The 18,965-nt window shown below is 36.2% G+C and overlaps 2 protein-coding genes across 2 annotated transcripts; both read left to right on the top strand.

Moving 5' to 3' along the window:
• Positions 1 to 7,692: 7,692 nt before the first annotated feature.
• colec10 (collectin sub-family member 10 (C-type lectin)) lies at positions 7,693 to 13,389 on the top strand. Its single transcript, XM_020937624.2, has 7 exons — positions 7,693 to 7,874; positions 9,592 to 9,663; positions 11,775 to 11,846; positions 12,415 to 12,468; positions 12,543 to 12,638; positions 12,702 to 12,910; positions 13,139 to 13,389. The coding sequence occupies exons 1-7, from the start codon at positions 7,760 to 7,762 to the stop codon at positions 13,349 to 13,351; spliced, it is 831 nt and encodes a 276-aa protein (XP_020793283.2). The 5' UTR covers positions 7,693 to 7,759; the 3' UTR covers positions 13,352 to 13,389.
• A 674-nt stretch (positions 13,390 to 14,063) lies between these two features.
• LOC110171468 (C-type lectin-like) lies at positions 14,064 to 18,434 on the top strand. Its single transcript, XM_020937178.2, has 4 exons — positions 14,064 to 14,165; positions 14,226 to 14,321; positions 14,400 to 14,525; positions 15,779 to 18,434. Exons 1-4 carry the CDS (start codon positions 14,087 to 14,089, stop codon positions 16,165 to 16,167), a joined length of 690 nt encoding a protein of 229 aa, XP_020792837.1. The 5' UTR covers positions 14,064 to 14,086; the 3' UTR covers positions 16,168 to 18,434.
• Positions 18,435 to 18,965: the final 531 nt, after the last annotated feature.

Below are 18,965 nucleotides of genomic sequence, written 5' to 3'. Positions count from 1 at the left end.
CCTGTCTCACATAACACTTAAGTGGGTGAGAATACCGAGTGTTTCTCACTTTGGGCCGGTGGCTTAGATTGTCATTAAGCTTCTGTAATGACATTTCAGGACATTTGCAAAGGAAAATACAGTAAAGATATGGAAAAGACTTGTAGAAATATTGGCAAGGTTAGTGAAGTGTCATCGCTCTGATTTAGTTTCCATTTTCACTTCAGATGTTCTTTTTATCGTGCGGTGCATGACACACCTAAATCACACATTTTTATTATAATAAGAAAAACTGGAATGTTGACAGTAAAGGGAAATCCAAAAGTTCTCTTATTCATCATGACAAATTGACGAGCTTGTTCCAAATGTGATTTTTAGAGCATAATCTCTCCAAATCTATCTTCTCCTTCATCATTGTAATACCACTTTATACCTTCTTTAAGGCTAAATCCTTAAAATGTATTTTTGTGTTAATTTAACACCAGTTTGTCTTTAGTGGGTTACCCTGAAATGAGCGAAAGCGAGTCTATTGGGGTTAAATGAGGTAACCTTCAAAACAGACGAATTGTGAACACTGTAACTTTTCTGGTGTGGGGTCTACTACTTGCTTGTTATTATTGTATGAGATGTTTTTGCCTGGAATGTTCCACAGTATGTCATTTAACGTTTCTATGAAGCCAGTAACTCTACCAACACTACAAAGCCAAATTACAAGCTCGATCTTTGGAGAGGCAAAGCTGCTCACAATAAGAATCATTTTCAAGATTTTTTTTTTTTTTTTTTGGCAATAAAACACCTGGGCTTTGAAGAGATGTAAGATAAGAGAAATTAAAGTTATTTTTATGCGTTAAAACACTGTAACATCCTGCTTCAAGTTATGGTATAAGTCAACTTATACCATGGTTCCACCAGCTGAAAACAGTTCACTTTTAAATCTGACCACCTTTTAGCTGTCTGTGGATGTTGAACGCATTAGTTATTTCTGTTTTAGTTGAAGCTGGTCCCTCCTAACAGTAGTTCATTTGTTTACCCATTGCTATGGTGATGCTCACAGCATAGTGATATAACAGCGATTAACTGTTGCCCAACTACCTGTGCAGTTATTCAAAAATAATGTACTGCAGTTAGCATTACAATTCTCACTGATATAAAGCAATGTTTTTGAATAAGTACGGTAAAGCATTTCTATGGAGACACATGCTGTGCACCTTTAAACATGCAAGATTTTAGCTCTAATTGAGATCATCATAAAGAATGTGCCCCTCCTTCACAGCTGCTGCTCAGATTTACGGGGTGAGTGTGAGCGCTCAGCAGGGCTCTCTCACTCTCTGTTTTCAACATGAGCCTATTTCAAACCACACATCGTGAAGTCAGGTCTCACATCACAAGCTGCACTGCCAGACATAGACACAGACAGGAAGTCATAGGTAGTGCCATAGAATATTAAATAAACCTAGAAAACACTCAACAACCAACTCCTGCCTAAAGAAACATAGTGGCTTAAACCGCAGTCTTCAAAAACTGCTAGCCATCTGTTGTCATTTCATAAGTCATTCACCACAAATGAAATATTCCATGTCTGTGATTTATGCTGTGAAGAAAACATCATAAAAAGAAAGATCTTAGTAAATGTCCAAGAACATTTTTTATTTTTGTGTCAGACGTGTCTTGTAAATTTTAAACTAGCATCTGTTCCATTGGTGGAGGCATTGCTAAACCATTTGAAAGAAAAATACAAAAGGGGAAAAAAAACCTATGTGGCTGCAAGTTTGGCATGAGATTTTGTTTGCAAGAAAAGGTTTTGAAAAAGAAGAATTACCATTTTTTGGAATCTGCTTTTATATAACTGAAATCAAGTTGGCATATTTCAATATATTTTATTTTGCACAATGTCTACTTTATTTCTATACTAAATTTGCAATGGCTTAGTTTTAAATTATGGCAAGTATTTTACATAAAAAGGTTGTAAACAAACCATTAATTTAATCATTAAAAATTACAATTAAAATGTTAAAATAAGTCTTATGCACAGTTTTGGACCTCTTTGAACATTCTCAGTGTAGAGGTCCGTTTCATCTTCAAGAAAGTCCAGATTTTAGCTGCATAGAATTGTAATGCTGACTCCCCATGTTTAGTCCTGACTGTGGGCACCAGCAGGAGGCTGGTCCCTGAGGTCCTCAGAGTGTGAGATGGTTCGTATGGCACTCAGGTATCAGAGATGTAGTTCAGTGATAGGCCATCAGAGATGTGTACACAAGCAGAGCTGTTCACTGAGCCTCAGGAAGCCAGTGCAGAGACCTGAGTCCAGGACTAATCTGCTCTTACTTCCTGGTTCTACTTAGAGCCCAAACAGGAGCGTTCAAGGTGTACATTTTTCACTCATGATTCATGTATATTTTGAATATAGGATTAAAAACTCCACATTTTAAAAACACATAGATTGTTGCTGGAACGGTCACTCTTCCAAAGCCCAGTGTGAGACAAACAGGCCTGTCTGCCAGCACACTGAGGTGGAGGAGCGGGAAGCCCTTAAACACTAACCACGTTCACAATATGTTCACAGATCCAAGGGGAATTCTCCAAAACACTCATTTGTCCCACTGTGATATGATCGCACCATTTAGGCTTTTCCATTATGTTTTTGTCAAGGTATTTTAACTCATTCACACAACAACAGACAAAGGCACATTCACTCTGCTTATTTGTCTTCTTACAGTACAGATGAGACAGCATGAGCACAGCCATAGCGGCTTCTTCATTGTTTTGTTGGGAGTGCTGGGGTGACACTTCCAAGAATATATTCAAAGCCTTATTTATTTTCTAGTGGATGAGAAAATCAAGGAAAAATATAGGACCAATGTGCTGCCTGGAAGGGATTTGCCATCTGTGAGGGTTTTCCCACAAGCTGTAGAATACATGAGCGAAATAGTTCTGATGGATATGTCAGAGATACAGTCAGAGGCAAAGACTGAATAACTGGAATATCCTATACGTAGGATGGATTTTATAACCAAAGAAGAAGTTCATGGAAGTTGTGAGAAAAACTTTTGTTCATGTAGATATAGTTACTTGACTAAATTTCAGCTGTTAACAGTAAAATATCAGAAAGGTTTTGAGAACATATTTACGAACAGAACTTGTTTAATTTAATAACTTATGTTCCTTAAAACACACATGTCGCCATCGTGGGTGAACATAGTGGTTATTTCCAGAGTGTAAAATGAAGCTCAGACTCAAAACTCAGCCCCTGTCAATCACAGCCAACAGGAAGGGTTTTCAGTTTGTAGTGAACCACAGGTCTGGAGAGATGCACTGTAAAACATGAGTGTAGACGAGGTGCACTGTAAAAACATGAGTCTGGGCGAGATGCACTTTGCTGTTTGGATGAGATGGTCTAATCCCTCATTCATTCAGAAGTGATCCAAAGTAGAGAAGAGTTCACATGGAGACAAGACATTTCTGCTCCAGAAACCATTTTCAATTTATAGAATAGAAGATAATGCTTTTATTGTCACTATACACTTGCACAATTTACACTATACCCAAGCATAATGAGACTGAAAGCAACTCACTCTTCAGTACAGACATTTATGTGGGATATTTACAATGTAGTATAAAAGAGTATAAAAGAAAGAATAGAATAAATTAGTAAGTACTAGTGCAAGACTTAAAAAATAAGTAATAAATAAAGAGAGGAGGGCGGTGGCGTGTGGTACTGATTATGTACACAGAGGTCCTATATACAGAGGTTTATATGCAGGGTGATATGGCACATTAGTTATACACTTTATGGCACAGATTCCCTTGCTCGGTGTTTATATTGCAGTAGAGGTTTCCTGGGCTGGGACACTTACAGATATATATTTGATGGTTTGATACTGGTCCCTGGGTTTCAAACAAGTACCATCAAATCAAAAATGGCTTCTGGATGGGAACCAAAACATTGTGACTGCAAAAACAGTGTCTCGATGGCTACCGCTGACACCTTCTCTGTATAGGTCTGGATGAGTTGCACTGTTAAAACACAGAAAGAAATGAGTTCATTTGGGACAGTTGTGATTTTCAACACCCTACTGACTCATATTTCTGTGTTTAATATCTCTAACTACTTGCATGCTGTCATTTGTGGTCTAGAGCTCCAAATCTGCTGTAATCCAACGTTTCATTGAGAGTGAGATACTAGCTCTTGCTCAAGTCATATTCATTAAAAATAGTGTATTAAATCCACTATAGGAGGGGTTTAATCTGGATATCTGATTAAAAGATTTCTGTGTTTATAATTCAGTTACACTCTGGACCTAGTGTCTCCATGTGGTTATAGTAGTAGAATTGCTACACTCCGAGTATATTAATCCGATAAATTTGATCTGTTACTCAAAATGGTTAATTGAGGCACGTGAGGTCACTAACCTTTGTTTACATCTACAGTAACAAAACAAACTGAATCAGAAGTAATTCACTGTTTACTTCATTTTATTTTGTGTATCACCCAAATTTTCTTTGTATGAAATTAATGCCACACTTTTATAGATTTTACCAGATTTGCCAGTCTGCCAAATGATTTAAAGTGACTTAAAGGCTACGTGAATGCAGTATTGCAGTATTATATTTTTATCGATGACCTATTTTTTTGTACTATCTTCCTGTCTATAATGCTGCACCTTTCTTAGTTTTATTTATTTGAAGTATTTATAATGAGCTCTGTTTGTACTCAGCATTTGCCTTTAATCATAGGGGATGCAGTCCCAGAAATCACATTACAAATGATGTGACTTATTTCAGATAGAATTAAGTTAATAATGGCTGTGGTCTGGTGGTATTACTGAACTCTCCAGGCATTTATGGATTTAAGCTGTCTGTACTACCAAACTTGTCTCTCACGTGAGTTTAAAATATGCTTTATTTGTATGTCTACATGATTAATTTTAATGACTATCTCCCACTCAAATCATGTTTTGTTGATGTTTGTTAATGTATTTCTTTGTCCAAACTTTCCATGGGGACTTTCAACATGCAAATCTCTCTCCCAACAAGCTACATTTTACATGGTTGATATGGAAGTGCAAACCGCAAAATACATGAAATGTGTTTAGTATACAGTTTTATTTACAAGAGCATTTGCATATGCTATGTTATCTATTGCCTTTACAAAAACAGTTTGTTCTTCTAATTTGAAAACTAGGTTATTATTTTAATATTCTGATTTTACTGGCAATAGTGCCCAGAAGACTTTTATACAGCACTGTGATATTGCAACTGAATCAGATTCTTTACCCAAATCATTTAAGATGTGGTGAACATAAACAAACATTTATGTAACAACACATGGCTCCTCTTTGTGTCGTCTTTGTCTGAATGCTGTTATTTCGTTGGTATGAGATCTCTCTGGTTTGCTCCCAGCACAAACATTTTTCAGGTTAAAAGTCAACCCTTAAGGTTTAATGTAAGCCCTGCATTATTATTGTAACTAGTCACATCGTTGCTTTGATTTATTTCCACTCATAATTATTTTCTCTTGATTCTCAGAGGTTTGATACTGAAGCAGTGAAGTAAAGTCAACAAAGTGCAAAGCGGTTATCCATCTCTTGACCACAACAATGTTACACTTCATTTCACTGTTTCCATTTGAAACAATAGAGCAACAACTTTTTCAATAGCTAATTAAAACATATAGTCTGGAACCAGGTTCTCTGTGCAACAGTTCTGGCACAAAACTAAGTTACAGCATGGATTTCTGCAGAATCACTTTTTTAATATATCCCCTCTATTGGCTTTAGGATTGTTACACTATAATCATGTGCCGGACCCTCCTGCATTTCAATAGAGAATGGACATGTTTGTCACTGCATGCCTTACAAATTTGGCTGCCAACTCTTGGCCACCACTGATGACTAGAGAACAGATACGCAAGTCTTCATAATTACACAACATGAAATCAGTCAGTGTTTGGCTGTTGCCATGGTTAGTTATTTGCACCCACCAAACCCATAGCAAATGGCCCAGGGGGGTTAGCCGAATGTTTTCTGCACAGACGACATCATGACAGTTTGTCATGGACACATGTGTGGGCACTTATCGCCCTGTTAGCTCGTCTACATGAGTTTGTAGGCCACAGAAGTATGGCTGCTGTGTCGTGTGTGGTTACCACTGTGGAGCCAGGATCCAGGAGTGTGAATCACGCTTGTAATTAGAGAGCACTATTTAAACCACATGTAAACAATTAGCCTTCAGCACAGCAGACATGTAGTTGTGCATAAAGGAGGAATGTTGCACTTTTGTAGACCTCAGCCTAAGAGCGTGCCATGAATATACCCGGAAAGACATCAACACTTACTGTTAAGATTATTTTGGATTAGAACAAAATATGTACTAATGTAACTGATGATAAGAGGAAAAAGACGCATTTCTGTTGTGCAGTCTTGTCTACCGCAGAGGAAGCTCAAAAGAAAGCAAAATGTTCTGCTCTATTCAGACTTTAAATCTGGATTCAACAAAAACAACATCAAAGATTGCTTACAGACTGTACTTCACTAATACAGAGCCCAATATAAATATATTAACACAGGTGAATTTGATTATGAACCAAAATAGATTTCCCCTTTATTCCTGGGTGTTCTCAAATTCTTTTCCTGTATAAATACCAATAATACTAACTAGGCCAAGCACAATAAACTCTATAGCAGATCTATCTGCTTCAGTCTGGCAAACTCTCACTGCGAAGACGAGTTTTTGCCTTCAGAGCACTGTTGTTCAGGCCTGATGAAGAGGCATCTGGTTTTCCAATTAATGATTTCTTACCAACTGCAGCCTTTCACTGAACTTCTGAGAATATACCATCTAGCGCCTGATTAGCTGTCAACCCAAAGATAACCCAGAATACATTGTCCTCATGGAGGGCCAAGTCACATGGTCCGACCACACAGTCTCTGTGCATGTCTTTTTGTCTTAATGCGTCTTCTTCTGCAGTGATTACATCTCATTCTTTCCCCTGATCTCTACTGCTTTGTGTCTGTCTCTTGTCTGCTCCGAGCCACCCATCCTCTTCCTCATAAAGCCTCTAAAGCCCTGCATTTTCCATCGAGAAATGACAAACCACATGATTCAATTGTGCAAAATATTTGCAGAATAAATGCATAGTGGGTTTTCTTTTCAGTTTTTGTATAATTTAGGTAAATAGGAGATTTAAGATGATGACAAAACGGAACAGTGTTAATTTTGTTGCCATTTTGTTATTTGTACATGTGGAGGAAGAATCATAATTAGTTGCAATTTAATCTAATATATTATAAATATTTGCTTGTTTAAGTGTATAAACTTATTCAATATATTTGACTGACTTTTTGTTGATAAAATTATTAAAACTAAACAGTAGAACTTATAATAATAATTATTATAATGCATTTTATTTATTGGTACCCTTCATTTCTGAGGTCACAGAAAAGCAAAGAACTAACCATAGAATGTTCAAATTATTATATTTTGAAACACAGTAGTTTGATGAGTTTAGAATTATTTCATTTATTATATCACATATTTTACTGAAGATGATTTATTACATTCATTAGCATTACTGATAATCAATTGCTTCCCAGACATGCAGAGGAATGCAGCAGGCGAAGTGTTATTTGACACATGACAAGTCTCTGATAAGTCTTTTGTAAACAAGCACCATGTTTGCTCATTAGAACCTCTTTCACTGGTCCAACTGCAGTTTAGCGGTCACATTCCTGGACATTAAATTGTCTGCGCTTCTTTACCACAAAACTATATTTTGAGGACAATGGCTACAAACCACACTAAAAGACTTACTACATTTTTCATTGTACTTTTTGTGATGAGTTTTCTCTCTGCCTCACCAGAAGTCTGCACTAACTCCCTCATACCAGGAGCTAAAGGTAAGGCTAACTGCTAAGATGCTCATTGTCCAGCTCTGTTTACTGTATAACTAAATGGAAAACTCTAAGGAAAGACCTGTGTAATTTGTTTTGGAGTTTACGATGTTAATCATGACAATTGGGTGCATGCAGTGTCCTGTTGTTTACCAGCCTTGAGTCAGCTCCTTCATAGACTTTGCAGGGAAAGCCTCCTCACAGTATGCCTGTTCTTTTATGACATCCAGTAGCTTGTTTCCCTGCTGATTCAGACAGACAGGCCTTATAAAGTACACAATAAAAAAAGCATTACTGAAAACCATGACATGCACTTTTGGCTCCCAGATAATTCAGAGACTGTGTTAGGGGAGCTGACATCATGTACAAACTGGGGAGGTCTGCTAAATGGAAAAGCACCACTATTCCAAAGTTGGATAAGCTGGCTTTGATCAGAATTAGAAGAATTTCTTTTTCGTATTCATGCATAAGCGATCAAAAGTCAGTGAACTGTTTATGCCTGTACGAAGCCTGGATAAAAGAGGTTGTTTCAGTGCATTCAGAAAGTAAAGATTATCAGGGAAAGATTTCACTTTTTACCAAATTATGAAATGCCAGAAATAATGAAATGACAAAAGATAATATTTTTGGTTTTCCATTTTTCTCTTTATTTTCACTCATTCATTCATTCACCAAAATGAAACTGAATTTTCTGAATTCTCTGTGCCATCCTTGGATCACCCCCCAAAAAGTCTGGACATACGCCTGAGTATACCCAACATAAAACATACTGACATGATGTAAGCCTTGGATAAAGGGTTTGCTTTGATAAACGCAAAGAAAAAAAGAGAGATATGTTTTCAGCTCCACCACCTTTGTTGGAAAAAAATCATACTAGCGTGTAATATTTTGCATGCTGAATTTCCCACTCTAGTGATGTAGAAAATGTAAAAAGTCCCATTACAGCCATGTGTATTTAGACAGCTGCCACTAAACAGTGAGATTATTTGTACAAGACTCATCCAAGATATTGTAGACCACAGAGCCAGCTTTGATTGTGTGTACAGGTCTGCAGATCGGAGTGGGCGTCCTATGTGTATTTTACTATGAATTAAAATAGCGAAGCAAGTGTCTTTTCTTTCCACACAAATACTTTTTGACTGGTGCAAACTTGAGAGTAATCAAGTTTCCTAAGAAAATGTTATTCATGTTCAAACCATGTATTTATTGTTACTGGAACATTATACAGTGAAAAAAAAAAAGCTATGCAATTCAAAGTGCAAAATTGTGCAAAATTTGAAATGCTAAAACCAGTTATTTTCAAATTTAAAGATTTTCTAGTTTGGTTCCACATGTGAGTTCTGTGTGTTTTTCATTTAAAATTGGATTACAGAAATCTGTCTAAACATGCCAAGGAAACATGCCAAAGAGAAGAACAATCCATTTTCTTAAGTACCACTCCAGACTAATCAAGCAGTGGTTATTTCAAAGCACAGCACTAAATAAGATCTAATGTCCTCCTGGCAAGAACTACTTGAGACATAATTGCAATCCCTAATACACACTCCAAATGCTTTCTGATGCCAGAGAGGGAGGAAAAAACCCACAAACCTTTCTCAACACCTCATTAGAACTTCCAGTTAGATTTTATTAATACTTTTTATATTTCCCTCTATCAACAGTAATCCTTCATACACAAATATTGGTCTACCCTGAGTAAATATTTGTTATTTGTGTTTTTTAGGTGACCAAGGTGAGATTGGAGATGTTGGGGAGGAAGGAGCCATAGGAAAAGCTGGTCCGCCAGGGCATCGAGGTACCAACAGCAAATATGAGACTGAGAGATTAGCATTAACACGTTTAGAATAACCATGGGATTTTAATATGTAAGGTAATTCATTCAACTGTGTATCGTGACAATAGTAGCATGATACCTTACCAACGCACAAACATGATCATTCATTCATTCATTCATTATCCTCATTGATGGGTTTCAGAAGCATAGCAATTAACAATTTAAAGATCCTGTTATGCAAAATTGACTCTTGTGAGCTTTAAACCAGGTTACAATGTTGTTACCTTATCAAAGCATACCTAGAGTTGGAGTTTTCAAGTTAACAGCTACCTATTACCTTTTGTTCAATAGACATTGGCAGTTCCAGGGCTGAAATGATGATATTTAGTGAAGGTGTAAAAGAGTTTAAAAACATAATGGAGCGCTTGTATTACCACATGACATCACAAGGTGGAACAGGTAGAAAATATGCAGGGTTTGTAAGTTAAACATGTTTGAATGAAACAAAACACAACTCCAGGTATGTTTTTGATGAGGAAACAACAGTATTACAAAAGTCAGAAAATAGCGTAAGGACCATTTAGGACCATTAGTCCTTAAAATGGTGTGTGGTATTAACATGCAAACTGAATAGTCCCTCATATTTTATTCTGGCAGAAAATGAATATACTGTCACCTTTTCCCTCTGTCTATGTAGAATAGGTCTTCTTCTTCAGACAGTGGTTATGGCCCATAGCTAAACCCAGGGCTGACCTGTGTCTGTGCAGGAAGCAGATGTGTTAATAGCTGCTGGATGAGCTGTGATGTCTCTCCATATGTGTCTCAGATGTGTTCAGTGTGCATGTAAGCCAAACTCCCAAATGTGTTCATATTTGCTGATAAACTCTCATAACTGAGCAATGTCAAAATAAAATCATTATGCTGATTATAATGGTGTTACTCATTACAAAGGAAGTCCATATGTTATTTCCTGAAAAAAGATACTCCATCTGCTTCTGCCAAACCCAACTTCTGCTACTACTATTGTTTTAATAAATATCACTACAAGGATATTTCTATATTAAGAGTAAGTATAAGTATACTTTTCCTCCAGTATTTATTTATTAGTTTATTTAATTATTTACTTCATAGATACAGTGCATATTAATGAACATCTGTAATAAAAAAAAAACAGTGTAAATATGCCTGATTATAGCAAAAAAATGCTCATTTCCATGTGTTATTCCTATGCAGGTGACACAGAAGACAATACAAAATAGAAAACATGTATAAAGAGACATAACATAGAACAGTAAAAGGCCAGATTAAAAGTGTTGCTCCACTTACACTTGCCCTTTTGCTCTTTGCACATTGTTTTTGCACAGTTGAACACACTATAAGTCTGACAGTGTAAAAGACAAATACCAAGACGTTTGAGTCTCTTCCAAAATTGTAGAATAAAAGCATAAAAGTATAGCCTATACTGCACATGATCGCCAGTAAACTTTTCAACTTTGGTTTGTGCAACTGTTTTGTATGGCTTTTGCTTTTAACAGTGGAGATTGTTCTGTTGCTTCTCACTTCACGTCAACACATAATACATGGATTACCTGTCAAATTCAAGGTAATTTTTACAATAACGTGTGGGCTTACAATTCTGGGACTTATAGTAAAAAAAACAATAGGCACACACAAAAACATGTCACTATGCACAACAGTCAAATTAGCAAAACAAATCTGAATGTGTAACTTCTGTAAAAGACGTGTAAAAGCTAATCCCGGTTTCAATTTTATAATGACCTTACGTGACACAACAGTCAAAATAAATTATCAAACAGCAGGTCTTGAATGTCAAATGCAAACATCATCATTAGTATATGAGAACCTTTGAAACAGTGGGAGAATCCAGACGTTAGACCAGTTGGAGAGGCTGGCCATTGTTATGAGAGGAAGAACTGTTATCTAGAGTCAAGATGTCGTTTAACTGGCAAAAGTCCTGCAATAACAGCACAATGAAAGACACGACTATAGCAACTGTACTGGATCTGTTTGACTGAATACATGTTGATTCATCTGGTAGCAATAGCAACAGTGATTTTGAGTCTGTTGTATGAAATGAAATGCCTTCTTAATAAATCTATTCATCTGTGCAGGTAATGCTGGAGCTGTGGGGATTAAAGGGGACATGGGGCACATAGGAAAGATGGGACCAATGGGAGTCAAAGGTATTTTCTTTTATAACTAACTGCACCTTATTAATTACCCTTAATAAAGCATGAACAAAGACTTAACTTGTAATAAACAAATAGTTTATTAAAATAGAAAAAAATAGAAAAGAAAGCTTAAGGGGCTAGTATTAGGATATTAATTAAAACTGAATCATAATAGACTGTTTTCTCCATTATAAATTAAATATTAATTCATGCTTTTTTAAGGCTATTAAAAGTCTGTTTTCTAATGATGCTCAATTATATTATGTCAACATAGTCTATTTTATATATTTTTTCTGTTACAAGTAAAACTGCATAGCCATAACTTTCAAATCTAACCTTGTTTTAGTTGACACTAAAGAAACTGTTTATTAAGTGTAGTCTGTTTATAATATTATGTTTTATATTCGACATCTGAAGTCAATTCAAATAGTTTATGTAAATAATATAGGCTACTTTTTTTTTTCTTTTTTTTTTAAGAGTTTTATTAATGTATATTATACTGCCCTCTTGCGGAAACTTGACACATTGCAGCATCCATTCACAAAGAAATGTAGCTCCCAATTTGATGTGTTGTATCCAGGTGACAAAGGTGACCCAGGCATGGATGGCCCTGATGGTCTTAAAGGAACACCAGGTGAAAACAACAGTATATCCTTCTTTTAGTTTCTATAGCATTTATTTCACTCATACATCATTGCCTTCATTTAGGCTCTACCTGTGACTGTGGAAAGTATAGGAGGCTGATTGGACCTATAGATATCACTTTGGGCAAGCTAAGAAATGCTGTCAAATTTGTAAAAAATGGTATGAGCTTTAATTTGATCTTAACAACTCTATGATAAAACTTGAATTCTGCTCCCTGCGCAGTGCTGTTGGGGCTGAGAGAGACAGAAGAGAGGTACTATCTTCTTGTGAAGGAGCCCAAGATGTTTCAGGATGCATTAATGAACTGCAGGCTCAGGGGAGGGGTCCTGGCCATGCCTAAAACCCCCAACACCAACCAAATCCTAGCAGACTACGTCAGCCAGTCCGGCCTCACCCGGGTTTATGTTGGAGTGAAAGCCAAGTCAGATATTGTAAGTGCTTTAATGTAAATTATACCCATAGAACCTCCTGAAATGTTGTCAGAGGATACATTGATAGCAGAAACTATAATGTTGTCAGTATTATGGATATTTAAAGGCATACTGTGTAACTTTCCTGGGGGAGGGTTGTCTCGACTGAGATGATATCACATTGCCTGGACTGTTTTATGTATGTTTCATATTGTTTAACATATTGTCCAATCTGTATTGTTTTAATAGAATGGGACTAGAAGTTACATGTACTCGGACTCCACCCCCCTGCAGATGTTCTCAGGCTGGACTGACAGTCCTCCCAGCACAAACTCCAGCTGTGTGGAGCTGCTCAGCTCTGGGACATGGGCTCACACTCAGTGTGATAGTGCCATGTTTTTTATTTGTGAGTTTCCCAAAAGCAGAAGAAGAAGGGGAACAACACCCACGCTGCTTTCCTGAAGCACAATATGTACCATGCATTCCTGTAAAAGTATTGTGCTATATTTATGTTGGTTTTACTTAGTAGTTCTTATTACTGTTTAATAAAATTCTGTAAGAATATTTTTGAACATGATTCTTCCTGTATCACGCTCTATATAATATGTTTTATAGCTGCTAATAAAGTACTGTATGTCTAAATAAAAGCTGTTTTTGCAATACTGATTTGCAGTTTTTTCAGTGTCTGGCATGAGGTGCACACAAAGATTTGGAAGTGCAAGAACAAGTGCAGATACATTATGCCAAATAAATTAAACCCTTTTTTTTTATTATTGCTGGGATAGATTTATTCCACAAATAAGTCCAAGATAAGATGACAAAAATATACTCACTATTTTATTTTATATATGATAAGTACAACGCGTCCTACTAGAATTATTAGGAGTTTGTTAAAACTGTTTTGTCAAAATGATATGAATAACATAATCTTGCTCCTGAATACTTTCTTTACACTTCATCAAGATAGTGTAAGGTTTATATGAGCAACAGTTTCACTAATGTCTCAGAGAGCAAAATGTATTATAAGGGGACATGCCACTGTTATGTCATTGAAATTATTTGGCTTGTGGACAGCATCATCAGCATTAATCTGAAATGTTTTTTACTTACAAAGCATTTTATACCATCCCAGGAAATGTTTTTCAGTGTAAGCACATTTTGTTTTACTGGTCAATTCCTTTCACTTCGTCTCTAAAGATGTCAATAAAGTATTCCAATATAGATGAATGCAAGCTCAATTTTGATGACAAAATGGACAGTCTCAGGCAACGTTCAGGTAAAAATGCATATTTTTCATTATTGAAAGGAAAGCTGTAACTTTTAACATATTTGTTAGGGAGGAGGTTTGAAGTCAACACCAAAGCTATTTGGATATTACTTGGAGTGCTGGGTGTGACCTTGCTGATTGTGATTGTAGTTTTACTCAGTCATAGTAAGTTTGAATACAATAATAAAAACACACTTCAAAATGACTGATCATTAATATTTGTATTTTACTGTGTTATGACAGATTATGTGGCGGTCTCTTCTTTGAACTCACAGCAACAAAAATCAGATGAGAAAGACACTTTTATGGCAATGGTATTACAGGGATTCAAAAATCTGACACAAAACAACAAAGGACAAAATATGGCAGGTGAGTTCATCTGTGCTTCAATATTCAGCTTTTTTTAATTTTTTATTTTATTAAATGTGCACTATGCAGCTTTCTCATGGGGTTCTCTACCTATTATCTCTATAAAGATGTCATAATGCTTTTTATTTATTTATTTTGCTTTTTTTCAATTACATATTTTGTTAGAAATATCACTGAAAACATTAGATATTAGAGTGAGCAGGATATCCTCTCCACACATTTCCCATGAAACTTGCCCTGGTTGTACCGTCTTCTCTCCATGGAAATATCCAAGTTTAATGACATAGTGTAGAAAATTCTAAGCAAAGCCATTAAAACTTTACAGTGACATCTCGCTGGGGATGTTCTAATCTACATCATTAAAGACTGTCAAAAACATTTTAAGCTGTTTTAAGTCTGAAAACTCAAGGAAAATGACAACAATGATTTAAACAACACATCTTCAGGTGTGATCAGTAAGAGTGTTCATGGCCCTGTAGCTTGTCACTAGAGCTGCTTGATTGTGGAAAAAAATCATTTTCATAATTATTTTGATCAATATTGAAATCAAGATTATTCAAACGATTATTTTTTATTTACACAATGCATTTATTCAGCATTTCTCTCTCTCTGTTACTGATAATTTATGCAAAACTTTCAAATTGAAAATAAATTTAGGCTACAAATATGTACCTTAGAACAGTTTTGTGATGTGTAAAACAAAAAAATGAATAAAATATACTTTGAACATGAAGTAAGGCATACAAAAACATAAATGTATCCAAAATAAACTATATATCCAACTGTTCTACAATCTCTATATTTAAAAACTAAAATAAATAAACTTATTTATAAAAAAATATCCCAAAATAAACTTTAAATTGTTTCAACTCGATTATAAGAGTTTGGAGATCGTTTGAATAGACACACAAATCGAAATCATGATCAAAATTTATTAAACTGAACAGCCTTTCTTGTGACTGTAATTTTATGTGTGGGAGACTTGTTTAACATCACAGATCATCTCACCTTTTGTAATTTGTAGTAAATCAGCTCTGCCTGGTTAGATTGTGTTAAAATAAAGATCAGATTAAAGTCAAATAGAGTTTGTGGTAGAACAGTGCCTACAGTTAACATCACACCCCCAGGGAATGTTGATGACAAAAGCTGCAACATGTCCTCAGTATAGGCCATAACAGCCAATGACATCCTATTTAAGTTTTGACATCAGTAGCATGAAGCCTCTTCCCATAACAAACACTTAATTCCTCAAGGCTTTTGCTCGTCTGGATGGATAGAGGTGAACAGAGAGTGCTACTACATCTCTCCTAAGGGAACATCCAAGACCTGGACAGCGAGTAAGAGAGACTGTGAATCCCGAGGAGGCCGTTTGGTGATCATAAAGAGCAGGTCAAAACTGGAGCTCCTGAGTCTGTTTCACCTTAATATCTGGGTTGGACTGTCTGACAGGGAGAAAGAGGGCACATGGAAGTGGCTTGATGGGACAGGCCTCGAGGGGTCAGCATTCTGGTTAGAAGGTGAGCCGAATGACGACAATCAAAATGAGGATTGTGCTCACCTGAATGTGATTGCAGCCGAAATTGGGTTTAATGATAATAATTGTGAAAGCGTCTTTCCATACATCTGTGAGACTTTGGAGTGAAATGGAAGTATTTTCTCAGTTTCCATAACTTTCCATATCCTATTACACAGATATAATACAACATTTTAAAGGTCCTATATTACACAAAATTGACTCTTGTGAGCTGTATAATGTTGTTACCTTCTCAAAAACATGGAGTTGTGTGTTGTTTCATTCACACATGTTTGAGTAATACTACATTATTAGTCTGTCTGCATCTCCAAAGCTCAAAATGCTTTGTTCCACCTTGTGAGGTCATGAAGCGGTAGTTTTCAAGTTAACAGCTACTTTTTTACCTTTGGTTCAATAGAGATGTTCAATTCCAGGGCTGAAATGAAGCAAAAGATTCTAGTGAAGTTGTTTAGAGTTTAAAAACACATTGGAGCATTTCCTTTATTACCACATGAGATCACAAGGTGGAACATGGTGTTTTCTGTTTGAGAGAATAACTCAGCCTAAATATGCAGTGTTTGTGTGTTAACCCTTATATTGTGTTAGGGTCAAAATTGACCCGTTTTCAATTTTAGGTATGTAAAAACTGCCATTTGCTTTTTTGTACCGGAATGAGGCTTCATCTAATCCTCAGACACAACTATTTTAACGCAACAAAAGAAATTTTCACCATTTTAGTAAATTGTAAAGGTCTGAAAAAAAAAAAGTGCCATCTGTGGTGTTACTGGGTCAAAAATGACCCGGCAGAGAATAGTGGCTGTTTTATGCATCACTTACAAGCTGTAGGCTGCTCTGTGGATCAAATATGGCTCAGTGTGTCCCACAACACACACATACACACACACACGCATGCACGCACACACACACACACACACACACACACACACACACACACACACACACACACACACACACACACAAAAAGGTCGTCTTCACCCACGTGAACTCTTCTCTTTCTCGCAGCACATTGATACATTTTGAATCTAAAATAAACATTGTCATATATAAACAGGGTTTTAGTGAGATATTATCAGCTGCATCTGTTGCAGCATCAGTCAACATGAGCAGGTTCACCGTTTATGAGGCGCTGGATCAGATCTTTGGTCATGACAGTGATTCTGAAGACAGAGAGGAAAGTGAAGCTGAGGAAGATGTATCTGAGGATGAGGATGAGGGCACAGACTGAATAAAAGAAGTGGACTAAGTGAGTGTGACGTCAACCACAGCGTTTGGCGCCGCTCAAATGAAGCTCACGGTTACAGGAGCGAATCTAGAGCCAGGTTATATGTTATGAATAGGATTTTTTGGACGGACAAAACAGCCCAAAAAAAAAAAAAATAAAAATCAGGATCATGTGTCGCAGGTTAATACGTATATTTTAAGACCAAAATGACGAGGTTCACAGCAGCAGGTACAGAGGGAAGGACGACAAGATCCTAACATAAGTCAACTGGAGCCAGAGTCAGAAGGAGCCGGAAGAGCCTCCTGGAGAACTTTCTATTTGGAACGCGGTGGCTACAGCGTTAGTTATGTCCATTCATATATACGTCTGTGGATGAGGATGAGGTTCAGTATGACCCTGAACAAGAGCACACATGTGGTGAGGAGAACCCAGATGTCACAAAGACTGAAAGAGACGTCTTCAAGTCAAGAAAAAGTGACAGTTCATGGTCACCAAGCCTCTTGACACCCAATATAATTATACTTATATAAATTTGATTTATATTATATGTATTATATATAAAATTATTATGATTATAGTATAATTATATAATATAATTACAAATTTTATCACTATAGGAAATATAATTAGTGAATTTAAGCAGTTTTTGTAATCAAAAACGACTATTTTAAGATAAAAGGTCTGTGCAGCCAAAAAATATAATAAATAAATAAAAATGTTTCCATGGACATGAACACATACTAAGTCAGTTATGAGGGGAAAAACAATATTGGATGATATCTAGTGTTTTTAAGTATTTTCAGGCTGAGTTAAATCACGGGTCACAATTTGACCCGGTAACACTAAAGACGCGTGTAGCTTTCTAACACAATACAAGGGTTAAACATGTATGAATGAAACAAAAACACAACTCCAGGCCTGTTTGTGAGGAAAAAAACAACATTATACCATCGATCAGAAGATAGTGTAATATGGGCCCTTTAAATCATATCAAAATGGCTATAATCACAAATAAATGTAGAAATGCTAAACATGCTGACCACTGAGCTTCTATTGCTGATATGTTGTTCTCAGTATATGTTCATTTATTGGACTTTAACGTTTCAGATAAGCAGATGGCTCAAATGGATGTGTGCATATACTTAAACCAATAAACCAACTGTTGTAACCTATCTGGTGTCTTATTCTTTTCCCAAATGATTTCCAATTTCCTTTTATTTGTTTAACACTTTATCAGACCAGGCGCATTCTTGAGAATGTCACTATTGATTGTGAATCAAGTGATCCGTTTGTGTGCCTTGAGAACAGAAGAATATAATGTTATCCCTTATTTTATTTTATTTTTTTACCCTACCAGTTCCCCTCGCTGTACTTAGCACTGTGCACTCAGAGTTAGAGGTCAGACAAACACTGAAGCCTGTAATCGAAATAATAGCTAAACATTAACTGACTCACCCATTCCAATGGAAATCCTTTACATGAGCAATAAAGCAATTGTTACGTGTATTTGTAACAGCATCTTAACTACCTATCAGGTAAAATAGAATAAATAGTCTAATAGTTGCTAGTTCGCCCCTCCGTGGTTATTAACTGTAGCCTAAATACATTCCCCCCCTAAATGAACCACCTAGGTTAGAAATAGGCCAACTATGGAAAATGCTGTGTTTATTAGAGATGTCATATT

The sequence above is a fragment of the Boleophthalmus pectinirostris genome, unplaced genomic scaffold, assembly GCF_026225935.1.
Source record: "Boleophthalmus pectinirostris isolate CB_2022bp ecotype Guang Dong unplaced genomic scaffold, ASM2622593v1 HiC_scaffold_6, whole genome shotgun sequence".
In the NCBI taxonomy this organism is placed as follows: domain Eukaryota; kingdom Metazoa; phylum Chordata; class Actinopteri; order Gobiiformes; family Gobiidae; genus Boleophthalmus; species Boleophthalmus pectinirostris.
This window is presented reverse-complemented; position numbering and strand designations above follow the sequence as displayed.